At 37.8% G+C, this 20,266-nt stretch overlaps 1 protein-coding gene across 23 annotated transcripts in view; it reads left to right on the top strand.

Moving 5' to 3' along the window:
- The window catches only part of DLGAP2 (DLG associated protein 2), a 454,541-nt gene that overhangs the window by 371,568 nt on the left and 62,707 nt on the right, over positions 1–20,266 (top strand). For all 23 annotated transcript variants that reach the window (XM_064650400.1, XM_064650418.1, XM_064650396.1 and 20 more), the window contains one exon: positions 11,241–11,452. In XM_064650400.1, the coding sequence (XP_064506470.1) occupies positions 11,241–11,452 (212 nt within the window). The remainder of the gene's footprint in view (positions 1–11,240; positions 11,453–20,266) is intronic.

Below are 20,266 nucleotides of genomic sequence, written 5' to 3'. Positions count from 1 at the left end.
ACAGAGCTAGCAGATTTTTGATACTCTCATCCAAATGACTATCACCCACTCTGCCTTCACAATGATTTATGACCAGCCACCACCAGAACTAACTGCGTTGTTTCCACAGCAGGAAAAGCTAGTATAGACAGTAGGGTAGCAGGGTAGTCTGCATCCTGAATCAGCATGGACACATGCTGTACCATTTTGTTTTCTACAGCTCATTACAGCACCTGAGGATGTCTCAGCTACCCCTATGCCCTCCTGATCAGGAGTGAAGATGTGCAAAAGAGACATAAAATGCCCAGACAGTAAGGGAAATGGTGGGACAGGTAATGTCCCACAGTCCATTCACAGTGTTAATGTCAACCTGAAAAATGTTGTGGAACATTAAATTAAAAGGAGCAATAAAGCTGACACTTCCCGGTATTTACAGAATGCTGATGGCTTTGTGCATCACAAATCTCATAATATTTCTTAAATACTCCTTCCAAGGGAAAAAAAAGGAACAAAATAATAATTAAAAAAATACATTCAATCAATGTGTACAGCTCTGACCAAACATCTGTCTCAAATTGCTGGTGTCTTGAATTGTGTTAATCAGTGATACAACAGTACCCTGCTTCCATGCCCTTGTAGTCTAGAATCCTTATACTGGATGAAATGAATTGCTGAAACTTTTTTCCAAAAAAGAGTAGAAAGATTTCAGAGTTAATATTTTCTTAAAGCTACCAAAACAAGTCCCTATTACTGTGGAAATGTCAAAGCTAGGAGTAGAAAAAGAAGGCCATGATCCCACTGCCCTTTAATCAGGGAGAATTGTCCTCCTTTATAACATTAGTAATGTATTGCCAAATTGTTTTTCAATGTTCACTTCACTGAAGCTGAAGGCTGACCTTTGGAGTTGTTACTCAAAGGTGTCACTGGTTCTGAAGAATTTTCAGGCAGGAGTAACTTATTATTTTATACACTCAGGCTAGTTGCATCTGTCAAACAAGACTGCCAGGAACATGCACTCGAGGCTGTAATGACTGCACACTCTGCTAGACCACAGGCTTGCTGCCTAGGGCAGACTCAGCTCATCTCCTGAGCAGTCCATGCCATTTTTCCTGCAAGGAGGTGACTGTAAAAAAATGATGAAGTATTCACAAATACTGCGTTGGTTTGTTTGTGTTTTTTTCCTTGCCATATGGTTTTGACCATGTTACAATGCTGTGCTTAAAGGTTGTTTTTTAAACTGGAATTGCAGATGTATTTACAGGGCTGATTGTCTATATGGACAAGGTTCCTGGTACTTCTGGTAGGGAAACATCTTTTGAAAAGTGTGATTGTAGTTAAGTGTTACATAGTAGCTAGACAGAAAAAAATTTCTCATTGTGCTCTGGAAGCTAATTAATTGCAGTCCTCTGGAGTTAACTATGCAAAACTGTCAATCATTAGTTAAAATCAGAAAAATGGATGATAGGCAAATATATATATTTTACAGCCTTTAAAATTATTTAATTTTAAAAGACATGCACTGTTTTTTTCAGTAGTAGACCTATAAAAAATAGAAAACAAGAAAAAGAAAAGGTGATATAATTTCCTGCTTACATTAAATTAAACACTATTTACTATTTACAGGCCGCTTTCTGGGTCAGCCCTGGGTATGCTGCATTTTTGTCTCTTACTTTATATTTCTGAGACCTTGAATGACCTGTGGGGTCTTGCCCCACTCAGGAAAACTTCTAGTTAGCTTCAGTTGCTCATTTGGTAGTCCCCTCAGCCTTGTCTGCTGCCTATCAGTCAGGCATCCCAGCTGGCAGGTATATTCCTGGCTCCCCTTTATCTGTAGTGAGAGACGAGCTGCAATCTGATTTATGTCTTTAACCTTTTGATGCATGGTTTTAGCAGAATTTGCAATTAATTCAATTTATAGGGAGAGATTTAAAGGAAAATGCACCTATGAGCTAGCCCCAAAAGGCAAAGACATAGGAAAACAAACTCTGGGTGCATGACTATGGCAAATTAATTGGCAGAAAAAATATATTCTGTGGCAAGCATACAAAGTTCCAAGTTGTGAACTTTGTTGTTTCTATGGACTTCCATTATTAAAACAGTTGCTACCTTATGCTATGAAACTGCATCGTGTCAGGATAGTTTCCTTGGCACTGTGTCCTGATCCTCAGTACTGTTATGTGGCTCAGCCTGTCTCAGGCATTGTTTCCATCCAAGCCAGCCAGTGTTTACCTCAGTACTATTGGTTCAGGACTTAGCAAAGACCAGGGAATGTTTGTGGTAGCCCCACTGATTTGGAGGCAAAGTTTGCTCCACAGCATGGGTATGGAGTGCTGCAGGGCAGCTGACCTCCAGGCAAGACGGTGGGTCTGCATTTACTGAAGTGTGCACAGCCCTGGCATAGTCACCACATTGTTTTGCATCCCTCTCTCTCCCTGGTACTTATGGTCATGCAGCAGAACAGCAGGTTGGGCCAGTTCACCAGTTCAGCTGAACATTTACCTTTACTTATCTTTATTACTGTTGTTAGGGTAATTTTCCAGGAAGCGCTCCAAGTCGCTTGACCATTACTAGCGTTGCTTGAAGAGCTGCATATTGCTTAAGGAAAACCTACCCCACTGAAGTTGATGGTAATGTAATTTTAAAGTGGTTTAAGCTGACCACAAAGCAGCATCCTGGGTCACCTAGTGAAGGAAATATGCAGCCACTGGAACTCAGGTTTCTTGAGTGAAACCCTACTGGTTTTGAGTCTTAGACTGAAAGACTATGAACAGGTTCTTATTTAAGAACAGGCCAAGCCCTCCTTTCAGCCCAACCTCACATCAAAGTTCTGGCACAAGATCTCAGTGAGCTCCAGGCTTAAATACAAGCCCATGACCTCCATCTGACTGTACCTTGCTCTACCATGTCAAAACAGCACAGAGTCCTGAGGGTCCAGAAAGACACAGAAACATAGCAGCAAATTTGCAGGTGACTGAACTACAAGGATCTATGCCATCAATATGAGCACAGTGATGAGTTGGGAATTTGGCCCACTTTCATCCAAGCAGTATAAACAAAGCTACAGAGTCCTCACAACGCTAATTACAGTGTTTATCCATCCTCAAATTCCAATTCACATGATTTCTGGAGAACCAGTTAGGAAACATAGTGCTGTTTTTTTGGGGTTTTTTTAAAAAATTCATCAGTGTTGAGAGATGAGCTATAAAGCACTATTTAAGTGAAAAGAACACAGTTCTGTAGAAAATACAGAAGTGGTGACTAAGCAATCCTGAGTACACTGGACAGAAATCTTCTTTCCATCAAGGATCGCTTAGTGCAGCTTTGCTTGGAACTACACATGAGAAACTAAAATCATACAGTAAATAATCCTGAAAATGATTTGCCTATCCAAACATTTCCCAGCTGGAATATTATATTTGTGTCCTGTGATCTGCATGGTTGTCCAGTCTGTTACCGACTCCCGAATTCCTGAAGTCAAGTTGTTTTCTATGCAATGTAAAGCATATATTGTTTGGGGCCTATGTGATTTTCCTTCCTCTTCCTGTAATACTATGGCTGTTCATAGCAAAGCCTGGAGAGAATGGCAAGGTAAAGATGACTCTTGTTTTCTCAAATTAGCTCCTGCCTTGATTGTCAATGGCAACAGACTTTTGGGAATGCTGCAAGAACTTGTTTTGCTTCTGAGCTGCCAAGGAGTTCAAAGAGTAGAGTGTGGCATGTGAAAATTAAAGCTAATTATGAAGGTTGGCATTTTTAGTGGCGAGGAGGAGTCCCTGGCATGTTTTGCAGAGATTTTTTGAGTGGCTTCATTGTATAATTCATGTTCTTTGAACAATGAATCATCACATTAAAAAAAAAAAAAACACACAGAAGAAACAAGTGTGCAGTGAGAATGGTGGTGAGTTTTAGGCACAAGGTTAGCTACTGAGGAAACAAACTTCTCTTTTCAGATACTGCACTGGCAAAAAGCCAGACCAATAGGGTCTAAAGTCCACAGACAGGAAACAGAGGAATGTCTTAGTGTCATTAACTTCAGAAGAAAATTCTTGTAATTGGTTGGTGTTCCTTCTTCAGAAAAATTTTTGAAAACACAGGAGGTCCAGCTCCCACCTCCCACTGTACTATCAAGGAAAGTTTCTACCATTACAAAAAATCATCTCTGTCTGCCTTCCAAGATTGTCATTTACTTTCATCTACTTGCAGCTGTGCACAAAGGCTATTTTTCTGAGGCTCCTTGAAGGAAACATGATTTAAGAGGAAACCTCTTACCTGCATTTCAGATTGTGTCCTTTTTTTTTTCTGCCTCATCTTCTTGACCAGGCTGAGAAAGCATAAAATTACAAAAATTTTGTCTCTCTTACATACTGTTTCATATCTTATCTTTCTTCACATCATCTATAGTCTAATTTCATGCACAGACATCTTGTGCTTCTAGTAAAATATGAAATTTATATTACTAAAATAAGATTTAGGTCATAATGAATATTTCAGAACATTTTACATCTGCATGCTAATTAAATTCGCAGAACTCCTATGAGGTAGGCAATCCTCACTTTAACCTTTGGGAATGAGAAATATGAAGAAGTGATAGTCATGTCCCTCAGCTGAAGTCATATATTTAGAAGTGCTTCATTTTAGATAGTAAAGTGATATGCCAGGTTTTAAGCAGATCAGCAGTTTAGTGGTGGAACACCTTTAAAATTCTGGGAGCTGGGAGCAAATGCCATAGAAGTGGGTGGAACAAGAGGAGCCGATCTGTCTTGAAATGTCAGTTGCTGTTGCCAGTTTGACTGCTTTAGTTAAATCCTAAACAGAAATAAATTTAAAAGAAATCAGGTTGAGAGGGGTCAAAGTCCAGAAGAATTAATATTTCATTGTTTCTTCCAGTTTTGTCATTAGTATTGCTTAGATACAAGGTCACATATTCATACTGCCAGAACTAGTTCTAGGGAGCCTAGATTACCTATCTCTGATCAGATAGGTATAAGGAAGAACTTTTCCCCCCTGAATGTAGCCAAACACTGGAACAGGTTGCCTAGAGAGGTTGTGGAGTCTCCATCTTTGGAAATGTTCAAAACCCAGGTGGACGCAGTCATATTATCATAGAATATCCTGAGCTGGAAGGACCCACGAGTATCATCAAAGTCCAGCTCCTGACCCTGCACAGGACAGTCCCAAGAATCCCACCGTGTGCCTGAAATCATTGTCCAAATGCTTCTTGAACTCAGGTGTGGTGTCATGACCACTTGCCTGGGGAGCCTGTTCCAGGGCTCAACCACTCTCTGGGTGAAAAACCTTATATCTAACCTAAACCTCCCCTAACACAGCTTCATGCCATTCCCTCAGGCCCTGTCACTGGTCACCAGAGAGATTGGTATCTGCCCCTTCCACTTCACGGGGAAGCCGTATGAGGAGCGGCTGAGGTCACTTGGCTTGTTCAAGGGGAGACTGAGACCTCATTGCGGTCTCTAACCCTTCACCATCTTCATAGCTGTCCTGGGCAACCTGCTGTACCTGACCATGCTTTGAGCAGAAGGCCAGACTAGAGAACTTCAGAGTCTCTTCCAACCTCACTGATTCCATGACTTCTAGTTTGTTCTGGAGGTTTGGTGAATCCATCCCTGTTTGCCCTGACAGCATGCTGTTGCTTTGTAAGACCCCAGCCGCAAGCTCAACTGAGAGTATTACTTTAAAAAAAATACAAGACTCCAAAAATTCAGCCACCAAACTTTTGCAGAGCCCTAGGTCCTTTAATACCTTGAGGTAATGCAAAGAAGAAAAAGCTACACACTTTTTCTCAGGAGATATTTTTACTGATAATAAGGGAGGAAATAGGAATCTTGGCAAAACCTTAAAAGGGGTAACATACAACCAAGACAAAGCATTCCACAAAGCACTGACTTAGCACATGCTAACATTGGTGTGTTCCCAGGCTGCCCTTTTGACTGACAGCTGCTCCAGCCTATGGGGCTGCCTCATGAGGCTGCAGACCTACCATGTGAGTTCCAGGGCTGCCATGTGGGCTCCATGAGCCCTCCCCCCTTCCTGCACACACTTGAACTGGTTCCAACCCAGTAATTACTATACTAATGTGGTGTCTCACATGCTTACGGACAGAATCTATGCTTTCTGAGAATCAGGGGACAGACTTACTGCTGAAGTCCAGTCAAAGGTTCAAAATCCTCTTCTGACAGGTCTTGTCTGAGCACAATCAGTACACCCAACAGGAAGGATAGAAACATAGAATCGTTTAGGTTGGAAATGACCTTTAAGATCATTGAGTCCAACAGTTAACCCAGCACTGGCAAGTCCACCACTAAACCATGTCTCTAAGCACCTAATCTACGTGTGGTATAGATAAGTACATGCAGGGATCTCTAAATAACTCCAGGGATGGTGACTCAACCACTTCCCTGGGCAGCCTGTTCCACTTTAATCAAATTAAAACACAGTGTAAAATATATGAAATAATAAAAGAAGATAAAGGAGAACTATGCTAATACAAATGTGTACTGTTTCTATAAAAGGGAGATATAAATAAGATGTAGACTAAAATTCAGAAATTATCACTTTCATGGCCTTTAAGAGGTCATGTGACTCATTAGGTATTTAGCCAAAAATTAGTAGTAAGGGATATTTTAAAACACGAACTTCTAACAAAGAACAAAGATAGTGACATTTCTTCTAAAGCAAGGGAATTTGTTTTTATAGTAACGAAATTTCTAGAATACCCACTGTGAGATGACAGTTCAGTTTCTTTCTTAGCCTGTACAAGGTCAAATCCCATCTTCTCAGTTCCCCAAACTGCATTCTGAGCAGCAGGAGGTACATCAGTTTGAAGCAAAGGTACTTGTTTCTTTGTTAAGATGCTCTACAAGTTTTATCCAAACATCCTTTTACATAAAACTCATGTGAGTTTGACCTAGGGGCTATAACTAAGCTCCCTCCTTTCAGGTAAGTGCTTGGATCATGAAGCTGTGTCACACCCAATGTGCATGAAGTCCCTGTCTTCTGACCAGTCGTCCCCAGACAATCTATGAGTTCTTCATGAAAAGGCCATGAGTGACAAAAGAGTATAGCAGTTTATTTATCAGCCCTAAATCTTCTTCCTGAGCTCTCAAAACATTATTGATTAGAAGGTTAGCAATGTCTCCCACTTCCACAGCTGTTTCATCATGGAAGGAAAGAATAAGGCTGCTGAACTTAGAAAAAAAAAATCTGAACTCTTTCTTTGGAAGATGATTTTAGGCTGTGAATGGGAAATAACAGAAGGGCCTTTCTGCTGCCTGTAATCAGATACGATAAACACAAGAAAGGAGCAGCATTTGAGATTTTTCTTCACACTTTACATTTTGATTGCTAACTAAAGGGACCTTTTGGATGCTACTCTGAAGGAGCTAACTCTGTTAAATGTCTTTATGGGGAATTTAGAATCTTACCTCAGGTTCTGAAGTTCACTCTCAGATCAGCTCCATAACACATAGTAAGAGTTAGATACCAGGTGCTTTAATAAAATTGGCCCTAGGTGACTAATGTACGCTACCAGAATGAATCAGTAGCAGAACAATTGAAAGATCTCGAATTTTCTGAGTTTGGTGCTCCTCACAGCAACAGTCCATGAAATTTATGGAAGAGACTCATCGTTCTCTGTAATTTTTATTACCATATCAGCAGCCAGACCTTGTCAGCTCGTTGTTCTTGCAAAAGGAAATTCATATGGTAATATGCAGGCTAACTCCTCTGTGAGTAGAAACCACATATATAAGGATTCATGTTAACATCTAGAACAGAAGGAAGGCCTTTTTAGGCATTATAAATATCAGCACTCATCACTGTACACAAGTCGATAATTAGAGTAATTATTCCAAATTAGCAGCTGCAAACCCTACAGATGGGAATTTCAGAGGCTGGTAACTGTTGTAAGAAAGCATTTCTTCAAGCTGCAAAGCCTTTCCATATTTTGGAAGATGTATATTCAATGACCCTCTTTACACGATGTTAAACATTTTTGTTAATTTTGCAAAATAAAAATCTTTCCTGCACTAGTATAATGCTTCTGCTTTTCTTTAAAACTATTTTTATTGGGTCTGAGATGGCCTGGATTTGGAAAGACTTTTCCAAGTACTTAACCTATCAGCTCAAGTAAATGAAGAACGAGGCTGAACTGGGACTCATGTTTTGCTTCTATTCTCAGTCCATGAGGAAAAACAATGTCAAGTGCCCTTCTGTTGGCTTTCGAATATGGCAAAAAGACTCCGACTGTTCTCCAAAACTCTGCATGAAACCTTCTAAGAGAAGACATTGCCTAACTTGTTCACTAGGTTCCAGAAGCATTTTCCCTGTGTTCATAATATTGTGCTCCTTTGAGTGGCTGAAGGGAAAAAAAACAACCAATCAAACAAACCACATATTTTAGTTGCAAACAATGTTTTTGCAACCATAAAGGCTTCTATGATAGCCAACAAGTCGATCTGATTAGAAAAGTTTTCTCGGTGCCTATGTGTGTACCACGAGTACATCACAAGCACAAATGGAGCAGGCCTTCTTCAGTTTTTAGCTTTGGTCTTTAGCTTTTATGTGAATTCATTTAACTTTTGAACACAGAAAGCAAAAGAAATGTAATCAACAGAAACAGTAAGGCATATAACTGTAAGATTTGTCCTTATCACAGTGAAGAAGCTTAACTTTTTAGATACTTTAATGTAAAAAATCAGTCATTCCTATCTTTTAAAGTAAGATTTCAACTTCAATCAATAAATACGCCTGTGTTTATTCATTTAAATCCAGTCCTTATCTAGTTATTTGAACATGGAATTTCAGACAAAATAAAGTTGAGGAAGTAATAATTTTCTGCATTTGAGTAAAAGATTAATGATCCGTGTATTTTTAAACTCTCTATTTAATTATCTTTGAGGTAAAATGAAGGGAAAAGTTTCAAGCCAAAATAATTATTCTATGAAAAAGTTTTGAGTTGTTTGAAAAAAAAATGAATAGTAAGACTGAACATGATAATTCAGCTTTAGTGCGGAAAATTGAACAGTATATCTTGTAGTTGTCCTATGTTGATGACAATAAATGCTTTTTCAACTTTTGGATTTTGCTTTTAGCCATAAAGAATAATTAAAAGTGAGAGTATGTTTGTTTGATATCAACTAATAAGATAGCTCTCTAATTCAGACTTTTGCAGTTAGTTGTATTGCCAGTTGTAGATTTAAAAACGCTTAAGAAAATATATTTATTCTTTGTATTTTAGGAGACTCACTATGACTACTGCAACTACATGTAAAAACCTTTTAGGTCTCCTATAATCTCAAAAAACCTTCCTGCAATATTAATTTCATACATACTAGCTCCTAGAAAAGAAATGAAAATGATGTATGACATTTGCAGGCTTCAAGTTCAGCAATATTTTTGATGTTCCCTTTCCAATCACCATGCAAAGCTGAATAATGTGAAAAGTTTGTTTCCTTGCATGATCTAACCCATATTTCATTTAGATTCACGCTCTGTCCTAGTACATTGTATAAGAATATGACTCATAATGTTTTTCTCTGATATTTATCTCTCACTTTTTTCTGATCTGTGCAATCTGTTTCATCTTTTCTTATCTGACTTCATTTTCGGTCTTTTTTTTTTTTTCTGTCCTGAGCTTGTTTCTTTAATTTAATATCTCTATTTTTACTTGTTCACTCCCTTTTAAAATTTCTTTTCCCCCTTAATCCCTTTTTGGGACTCAAAGCACCAGGTCTATTCACCTGGTATGTGTGGCTAATTCATTTATCTCAAAAGGGCAGTAAAGATGACAGGCAGATCATGTTAGTTATTTAAATCCAATCTACAAGACTGCTGAAACCAATTGGAGCATTTGCTTCAGCTCTGCAGTGAACTCTGTCTAGAGACTCTAAAGTCTCAAATATGTTTGACTTAAACATTTTTATTAACATCCTGCTTTACAGAAACTCCTAAATATACATTTAACTGGAATTTCAGATTTATAGTATAATAGTAAATAATGCCATTATACTGCTTAATATATATGAAGTCATTATGTTGATAAAGGATTTGATGCTGACAAGTGCATCAACCCTGGTCCACTGATGAACTTTGTCACATCCTTCTTTTTAACCGTGAGTCCTTATAATGTATTTTAGAGAATTGCTTATATCCTTTAAGTTAAGTAAATGCTCAAGTGTGTTTCTGGGTTAGAACCAAAGGACTCAGCACCTTGGAAGATTAAACAAAAAAACAAAAAAACAAAAAAAACCCAAATAACAAAAACAAAACAAACAAAAAGAAAAACCAAAACAAAAAAACAAAAACAAAAAGACCAAAAACAAACAAACAAACAAACAAAACAACAACAACAACAAAAAACCCAAAAAAAACCAAACCAAAAAAAACAACCAAACAACCAAACAAAAAAAAGAAAGTGATACTGGCAAAGACAGGCTTGTTGAGTTTATCCGTGAGTCTTAAAACAAGGCTTATTTCATTTTGGATTGGAAAATCCACTCTTTCTGAGTTCTATGGTGAACTGAGACATATCCATCCACCAGGTGTAGATTATCTGACTACCAATCTTACTATTTGGAAAAACCACTTCAAGTGCATAAAAGCAGCTGCAATTACATGTATTGATTAACTGGTTGCATTACTGGTGCATTACAATCTCTATGAACTATTTTGCAGTTTCTAGATAAGAAAAAAGACAAATTACCGCTTTTGCTTTTTCCCCACAGAAGTTTGCCCTAAATCACAATCCTATCCATTTATGACAAGATCAGAGTTTAGTTTAGCTTAAATATGACTTTCACCTTCCTGAAAGGCCTCCAAAGCCCCATATAAGGAGTATTGGTAATAAACTCTGAAGTGCTCAGCTTTCGATGAGTTTTAGATCTGAGACACCTGATCAACTTACTGTTATCAGCTGAGAATCTGCATGCAAACTTTTAAGAGGTTAAGCCAAGTTTCTTCCTGCAATTTAGAGCATGTCTGCAAATAGATATTGCAGCTCAGCTCGCAATCCATGACTTGGTTGTTCCTTGGCTTCCTACTTTTATAAACTGAAAATTTCCAACTTTCAAGTCATAATTAAATGGTCAAATCATCTAAGGATCTTAGAAATTTCTTCATAAGTGATCTGTTTCTGAAGAATAAAAAATGTATTACTTGTCTCTTTAAAATGAAAAAATGAAGGAAGTACTTAAATATATTAAAAGAATAAAGCAGATTCCATATATGTGTTTTATGGTCTCTATTAGGTACCTCAGGATGAATGGGGAGGATACCCGGCTGGTGGGAAAGACGAAGAGATCCCCTGCAGAAGAATGAGAAGTGGGAGCTATATTAAGGCCATGGGAGATGAAGAAAGTGGAGACTCTGATACTAGCCCCAAGACATCACCAAAATTAACAGTTCGACCGGAGTCATTATTAAAATCCATTGGACAACGACCACTGGGAGATCATCCAAAGTAAGCTTTGCTATACCATGTTATACACCTTTCTGAAAGCTGTTATGACTTGGGTAATTTTCCTTTGGGTTTTACTGGCAGTGGTCAGCATCCCTAATAAAAAATGATCTGTACTTAAAAAGGTAACTTGCGTGGCTTCATTTTAAATTAGCTGCAGTTTCTTGTGATTACTGGATGAAAAACTGCCATCTTCCTCCATCCATGAAATAAAACTGTTATGTTTACTGAAGGAAATACATACACATTTTTGTCAAAAGTTCAAAATTCTGAACTTTTCTTCCCTAGGATTGTTCTATAAGTCTTTGTTATTTCATTGCTTTCTCTGAAACAGAAAATACACTCTATTCTATACAAAATATAATAGTATTGTACCGTGTATTTGGCACCTTACACCTTCTTTATCAGTACAACGCTTTATGTATCATCTATACTGTATCATACTGATTTAAACACATTGTAGAGGACTTTGTTTGACTGGGTTATTTTTCATGCATACTACCTACAATGTAGCCTATTAAATAGCTAAAGCAAATCTTAAAACTACAGGGAAATATGTAGCTTTATATGTTTTCCAATAGATCTTTGTTTTTATGTCTTTTTTATCCTTTCAATATATCATTTTATAAGTAAACTGTAAGTATATTTATGAGGAGAGTTTCAAAGTAGTAGCCTGATTTAAAATCTGTAGCTTCTATTAATGTAACTAGGCATTTCTCATGATTTAGAAAATTGATCTTTTTGTCTGGGTCATAAATTGAAGAAATTAAGAGTGAAACCTTTAACCAAAGGGTTTTTGTTGTTCTGTAGGTAATACCATGTATAGTATACTATATAGTATACACCTTTTCATAAAATAAAATAAAACAATGCAAAACAAAAGCCTTAGGTAAAAATCCTTTGGGGTTAATTAAATTGAATTATTTATCTTGCAATCTGCAAGAAAACCACCAACTTTTGCTATTATTGAAGAGATGAGTTTACAACTTTATCATATAGCTTGGTCAACATATCTGTAGGCTTAATTCAGGTACAAAACCAAAGGCACCTGTACCATGAGCTGCTGTAAGATTTCTGAGACATCATGAAACAAGATATACAGATCTCTGCTCTAGATTGGCAACTAAAATACAAGTCTCTGCTCTTGATTGGCAACTAAAATACCTTGTGGCCTCTCAAAGGGGGCCAGAGACCTATGTTTAGGCCACCGAGACGAATTCTGAATGTGAATCTGCAGGATTCATTAGAATATTTTATCTGATGAGGAAACCTGGCCTGTAACAAAAGTACTGCTGGTCTCAGTACAGAAACCTGACCATGGACACTGGCAAACATGTCCCCTGCGTCTATTAGCACTGTTCCTGCCACTGCCTGGCTGTGTTCTGGGCATTGGTGTAGGGCAGGTATCATTCTCAGAGATAGTTTAGTTGCAGCCATCCCAGTTTTGAAGGGTATATCTTATCTGTTCTAGTACAACAAAAATCTTTTCCCAGAGACCATTCTAACTTTCCAGATACATTCTATGCTGTTCTTTGTTTTCAGCTTTGGTTGGACCACCCACAAGGGAATCTGAGTAGCAGCACAAATTTTCCAGTGAGCAGGTCTTGGTTCCTGCCCTGGATCTCTACAGCTTACAAACAGGTCCAGACAGCAATTAAACACACGTATTCAAGCAAGAAATATATTTCAAGGAAAAAGTATTCCTGATCTGTTAAATCCTGAGGGCAGATGGTTATGACCCTGAAGGATTTCATGGCATAGTTACCATTAACCACAGCCGGAAAAGGAGGAAGCTTTTTGTAATACTATGAAATATTATTAGGGGCTCTGTTGAGAATTTGTCACTGTCACTGCACTGGGAATAATTGAGCAGCCAGTCTGCTACTGACAGATATTTTTTTAAGTTCTCAGTTTTTCCTTAAACAGAAGGACAGCACCTTGAACCTGCCAGCCTAACATACATGGGTTTTCCCAGTGAACTTCAAGCAGAAATGTGACAACTATTCTTGTTCTTGTATTTTTTCTTGAAAAAAATCTGCAAACTTCAGCAATCTTAAAGCTAATAGAAAATTTCTTGTCTCACAGAAATACAAAGTGCTGATCCTAAACCTGGGTTTTCACCACAACCCATCTCCCATATATTTCTGTCTCCCTGTCACTGTGGTTACCCTCTATGTCTGGCAGATTTCTATGAAGGATGTAGCAATGGATAATGGTTACAGAGCCTTCCTTGCTCCTCCAACATGGCTCAGTAATCCCCATTGCATGCTGAGTACCACTGATCATGCTACTGAGCCAGAAGCCAGGGCTTTGAACAGCATTCCTGCATGTATAGCAGGGCTGAATAGCATTTCTGGCATGTGTTATGAGAAATTACATAATTCAAGATGTCAGCTGCATTATCTGGCTTTTTAGGTTGTTTACCCAGATGGAGGGAGCTAGTGCACAGAAATAAAATGGGGTTTTAATTCTCTTAGTCCTTCACTTGGGTGGCAGAGTAGCTCAGAACTGGGATCTGCCAGACAGACCATCAGTAAACCTGAAATAAAAGCTGAATATTGATAGTTTTGGCAATATAAAAACGTGCATTGGCTGCAAAACAAATGTAGATAGATTTCATATGAATAAACCTAGTTTTCTATCACTATCCTGAATAGGATAAGACAAAATTAGAACAGCCTTCACTTAACCTTCAACACATGTTTGACATGTGTGCGACTTTCTCCTTTGAGTTTTATCAGGCATCTTTGCAAGATTTTTTTTTTCCCATTTAGATTCTGTTTCTGCTTAGACAAAAGTAATTGCTACTTTGTTGGTTTGTGTTGCTTGAAGATTCAGCAAATTGAACATTAAACGTTTATAAACAATAAATGTGCATATTTTTATCTGAAAAACTAACATACAAATAGGTAAATGTAACTGATATAATACAAGAATTAAAATTCTGAAATAATTTTTTTAAGTTGCTTTCGGAAAGGAGTATATTTTACTCTGAGTGAAAAAAAAAGAAGTGCAGAGTCTGCCACTGCTGGTTTTATACAGCTGACAGAAACAGGTCATACACCCAACTACTGCCATATGATCACCACCTCTGTCAAACTAGGCTAGCACAGCCAGCATGGTCGCCAGCCTGCTTCCAGCCTAGGACACATGGCCCACCTCTGGATAGTGCCCAGGCATGTTCCAGGGATTAACTCTGTGGGATGCAGCCACCCTCTCTGTAGGATGAGAAAGCTTAACCATACAGGTCAGTCGGCCAAAGGGTCAGGTAATGGACGTGGCTTATTTCTGAGTATAGCTATAGCATAAGGGGCTCAGTTTTTTCTGGATTTTTCAAAAATTAAATATACCTAAATATGTAGATTATTCACTGAAGATAAATGCATTTCAATTCTTTTTTTTATGAATGCTGTTTCAAAAAACTAAATAGTGTGTTGGACTACTTAGTCCTGTAACATCAAGCTGAAGACCAGTGTAATTTATTGGTATTATTATGAAATTGCATTTCAGTGAAATTAATGCAATAAGGCTTGGCGGTGGAGACAGGACACTACCTGAATCTGCTTCCTTTCTACTTTTTGCTTTCTTGAAATGGTGCCAGCAGTCCTATTTAATGTGGAAATTATCTTGGCTCCCACTAGTCCAGGGGAAATATTTTTGGTTTTATTTATTTATTTATTTATTTATTTTGCACTATGATTAGACATACAAAATCTTTCTGATGTCGTTTTGGTATACTATGAACAAATAGTATACGTAGTCTTCTAGAGGTGAAATGCTAGCCCCTTGTATTCAGTCTATTGTTTTCTGCTGTGCTGTGATGCTACTGAGGATGAAGTTAAACTGTGTTGGAAGGCAGTTTGCACAGGTAGCTTGTAGAAGGTAGGTCTTATGCTGCTAGGTGTTTTCATTTACAGTAAAGGTTGAAACAACCAAACAGATTATGGAACTGATAGCTGAAACAAAGGTAATGTCTGTCCTAAATAAGTTTTGTGCAATCCTGGAAGAGAGACTGACCCACATGATTTGTTAGAGTATCCTTCTAATGTAGTAAATGTCTTTTTTTTCTGTATTTATGACAAAACCAAGCGAAGCTGAGATGGAAGCCTCAGAGACACTGGGATCCAGAAAACAAAGCTGAAAAGAAACCAAGAATTTGGGACTCTGCAATAGGAAAACAATTCTATGACTAAAGATAATATTCTGGTTATTTGATGCTTCGCATTTTCAGGAAAAGAGTACTTAATATACCGATTATGTAAATGAACAGGATAACACTATAGAAATAGCAAATTCCATTTTCAGTATCTCCTTTTTGAAGTGTTGCGAAGGACTCTGAAAACCGTCTAACCATTTAGTCAAAAGGGATAGCAATAGCATTTAGCCCAAAGTAAATACACTCTATTTGAAGATCATACTGGTATCACTCACACAAATGAATAGCCGTGCTGTGCTGCAGTTTTCCATTATGACTCACAGGAAACTAGATGCTGCAAACATGAAGATGAAATAGGTTAAGCTACAATAAAATAAATTCAGTGACAGCAATGTGTAATTCTGTTCTGCGAACCTCTAATGGCAGACTGTTCTGTGTCAGCTGGTAGTCCAGACACCTTAAACTGATGGGTGGGCAGACAGAAAGACATGCGAGCAGATAGGTAATACAAAAATGTAGTGTATTAATTAGGCAGGAAATCTGCTATAGCATAAATTATTTGGGGAACTACCACAGTACAGTACCATTGATACTTTGGTTTGTCTTGACTGTGTTCTCCACTTAACCCTCTGCCAGGTTTTGGCCCCTGTATGGAGTAATGTCTTAAAGTCTGAGTCACAGTAACAGAGAGAGCATCTGTGCCTCCCTCAGATGTTTAATGTCTTTGTGTTTTATGTTATTTCAGTCCATAGCTGAAGATCACAATACATGTCCATATTTCAGCCACAGTCTAGTATCTTATTCACACTCTGGTATCTCAACACAAAACACTTTATTCAGTATTTTAAGTTAATAAGCCTAAGTAAGACGTGAAATGGTTGACATATCTTCTGGGCTTTTGGTAAACCAGATCAAAAGAATGACCTTTCACTGACTCCCCCTTTTCAGAGTGAGAGATTGCATCTTTCAGTGGCCATGCTAACTTACACTTATGTGGACTGTTATCTGAGGCACATCCACATCTTCTCTTCTGCAGACTCTATTATGGCAACAAAAATGCTGCCAAAGCACACAGTAAGGGAATTAGACTGTAACAGGAAGATCTGACAGCACTTAGCTGCCAGACCCCTTGGTTCAGCAGGAATCATGGAACAGCACAGACTCCTCTAAGACATGTGGAAAATCTCCATTAAAAACAAAAAAATCTTTCCATTTGCAACCGTTTGTGCTAACCGTAACATCCTTACAATATGAGAAAGTGAAAGGTGAGCAAGAATGTTGGAAGCAGTGCATCAGACCAACCTTTTGTCTTTATCCATTTTGGCCCATGACAGTGTAGACACCATTATTATTTGTTAAACAAATTTGTGAGTATTTCTCTTAGACACATACCACTTCGTAAGTGCAAACAGAGAAGGCTGTGGTTAAGTGTGCACAGGTGGAGGAGTGGGTGGGCTGCAAAAAAAGTCACAGATTGAGAGTTAAAGAACAGTTTCCTTGCTAGAAAAATTAATGTCCAATTTCAATATTATCCATTGCTGTGCACCAGTGATGCAAGCCTTTTTCTAATTTTTAAGGTAAACTTCATTTTAGCATTAACTCTTCTTCTACATTTTAATTAGGAATGGTTTTGAAGCTATTCCTGAGAAATATTTTCAATAGAAGAGATGAGGAAAATCACTAGAAAAGAAACCTTCATCTTTTATATGCTTTTTATTTATCTTTAGGTTTTTTTCCCCTCAATCTTCTGACTCTAAAAAGCCTCATTACACACTTCATTAGTAGCTTTCTGAGGCCCTATAGTGTAGTAGCATCTACTCAGAGTCTCTGAGGGGTGAAATTGGAGATTTACTGAGGAGAGTTTGAGGGCTAATTACAAAGTCTTATCAACTAATAGTGCAATCAGAGGGCCACTGGCACAGTGATAGTGTTCTCTGCTGCAGTCAATAAGATCTGGGTTAGATTAGTCCACAGGGTTAAGAGGGAATGCTGATGAAGGGCATCTCGTTACCTAGGAAGCATCTTTTATGGGGTCAGAAGACATCCCCATGCTTTCTTCCTTTGCAGAATAATAGGAAATGGTCTTAAGCGGTGTTAGGCATCTTGTTCTCTGAGAAGCAGCATAGTTTGAAACCCTGGGAGTCATTGAGCCCAGATCTCCTGCCTCACTGTAGTAAATACCAGCTTTACGTTGTAGAGATGAAGTGCATTACCCTGGATTAGGGATGGAAAGGGGATTCTAAGGCTCTAAACAAAATGCAGAGTCTTTTCAGGACTAAAGCAGTCTTCTCTCAGAAAGATGCAATTATGTGATGGTTTGTGGTGAAAATGCAGTAAGATTCAGGCCAATCTCACAAGCACAAATACTGACATCCAAAAGAAAATATGTTTCTGGTGCTCATTCATTTCTGCTTCCAACAGATATGTTAGCTTTACTTTTAATTTGAGAAGGATCAAAAGCTGATTTTCTCATTTTTTGAGTTTTTAATAAAAACTAAATGGAACTATAAAGCATGTGTACAGAAACACTTCTTCAGGCAAGGATTTGAAAATTAAGATGCTTTTGGTTAAAAAAGCAGAAATATTAAATATATTTAAACTTTTCCCAATTCTACTCAATTTTTTCTCCAGATATTGCGTAGTCTTATTAATATCTTTGACTTCAGCATAAGAAGGTCACTTATTTGCTTTAGAAGTATTGGCTTTAATGGACTTACATGTGTGTTTAAATTAAGCTCATGCTCAGATGCTTTACTGAGTCCTGATATTCTGTAATCTATATTTGTTCTGTCCAATTATTACTTTTTGCATGTGTACATGAATATGTCCTAAAAGCAAATAAGAAAAAAAAAGTGACATAGCTTCCTGACGAAAATTATGAATATTTCAATTTCATAAATGGATTTAGGAACATACATCAAATATTTGAGTTCTGCATGGATCCTTAGATCCATTTGCTGAACTGCTGCAGGATGCTTTAAATGCCAAGTTTTTGCCATAGCATCTGCCTGAATTTTGTTGATGCTGACCAGTTTGTTGCTTACTCTCCAGGGCAAGCTCAAAATAGGATATTAAAACAAGACTTTTCATATTAGCTATAGATTAGCTATATGTGCAAATCTGTCACCTTTTACAAACAAGAGCTCTGAGTTTAGATTTCCCACGTCATACTTTTTTATTACATGAACATTTTGAGTGATTTGGAATACAGGCTTGGTTGAGCCCACATCCTATCTATCTTTGCAAGAGTGATCAAACCACCAGACTGTTTAACTATTCTGATGATTTTGTCTCATTCTCTTCTGGTTCATGTTGTACCAAATCTCTAAACACTTACCAATGATAAGGGTTCTCTCCTACCGGTGATTAGCAGGCATTTCATAAGGATGGAAACAGCAGTTTCCACCTCTTCCCTAGCATATTTGTGTAATAAATCAAATGTTCAATATCTTTCAGGAACGTTTTTTTTAAAAGGTATGGGTCAATGATGAAATATATAAGCATGTTAACAATTTAATTTGGCCCATATTCTCATATCTATCAATGATCAAAGAGAAGCTTCAGACGGGCAAATATTAGGAATGAAATTCCTTGCTACAGAGAAATTCATGACATTTATGTGCACTTCCAGTTTTTCTAAGAACCTGACTGATTGTGCTATTTCAAAGGGAGAATCAGACTTAATGTCTACACTCTGAGTTCTCCAATGGGCTGTATGCAGGCACATCTGGGCCCCTTTGCAGAGCTCTATTGACTCCAGCAGGGCTCCACAGAGATACGCTGTGACTCGCAGCTGCTATACAATGGCATTGCTAGCTAAGCTTAATCATTAGATTCTGGTCGATGAGTTATTTCATGTATCTAAAAAGACATAGTTAAGATAGATCCAGATAGAGAAATGAATATCCATTGAAATGCAAATCTCTCAATAAAATAGGTTTTGATAACTGCCACTACCTTGATAATCCTAATGCACCTCCCTTTTAGGCACCTAAAATGAATTCTTTTACAAATTTTATCTTTTTGTTCCAGAAAGATACTTCTGAATTGCATATACTGATTTAAACGGAAGTGATTGTACTTTCTTTAATGTCCCCATTCAGTCTCAGATTTTTGGACAAATGCAGGCATGATCATGACAATAAAAAGGTATGATTTTAGAATATGACAATTCAAAAAATTAATTTGATGGAAAATGGACTTTCTTTATATTGGATGCTTCATGAATAAACCTGATAGACCCACTCAGAGTCAGAAGGTGACCTTCTTGCTGAAACTTTTAGAGCCCTAGGAAGATTTTATTTCACTTTTGGTACCTCCTTGACCCAGGGTGCACTGGTGGCTGAACATTTGACAAGAGAAGAGGTGCTGTGGGGACTGATCATTACTTTGAATGTGAGTAGATCAAGGAATGACCTTGGCAAGTGTATGACATTTGCTGCCTTGATGGCATCAGGATCATATTTTTTTAAGCAAAGGTATTATGACAAATTATTATGTCAATCACTTACTAGAAAATATTACAGACAGAAAAAAAAAAAAGCAGTATGACAGAGATCCCTTTCTCAGGAGTTATATGCTCCATGCTTCCCCTAGAGTTCTCTTGGCTGTCAAGTATTACTGCTCAGGAATTTGAATTTGTAGGAAGAAGTTAGTGGGCT

Source organism: Pseudopipra pipra, chromosome 3 (genome assembly GCF_036250125.1).
Source record: "Pseudopipra pipra isolate bDixPip1 chromosome 3, bDixPip1.hap1, whole genome shotgun sequence".
NCBI classification, from domain to species: domain Eukaryota; kingdom Metazoa; phylum Chordata; class Aves; order Passeriformes; family Pipridae; genus Pseudopipra; species Pseudopipra pipra.
The sequence above is the reverse complement of the archived record's forward strand: the minus strand, read 5'-3'. Positions and strand labels throughout refer to the sequence as shown.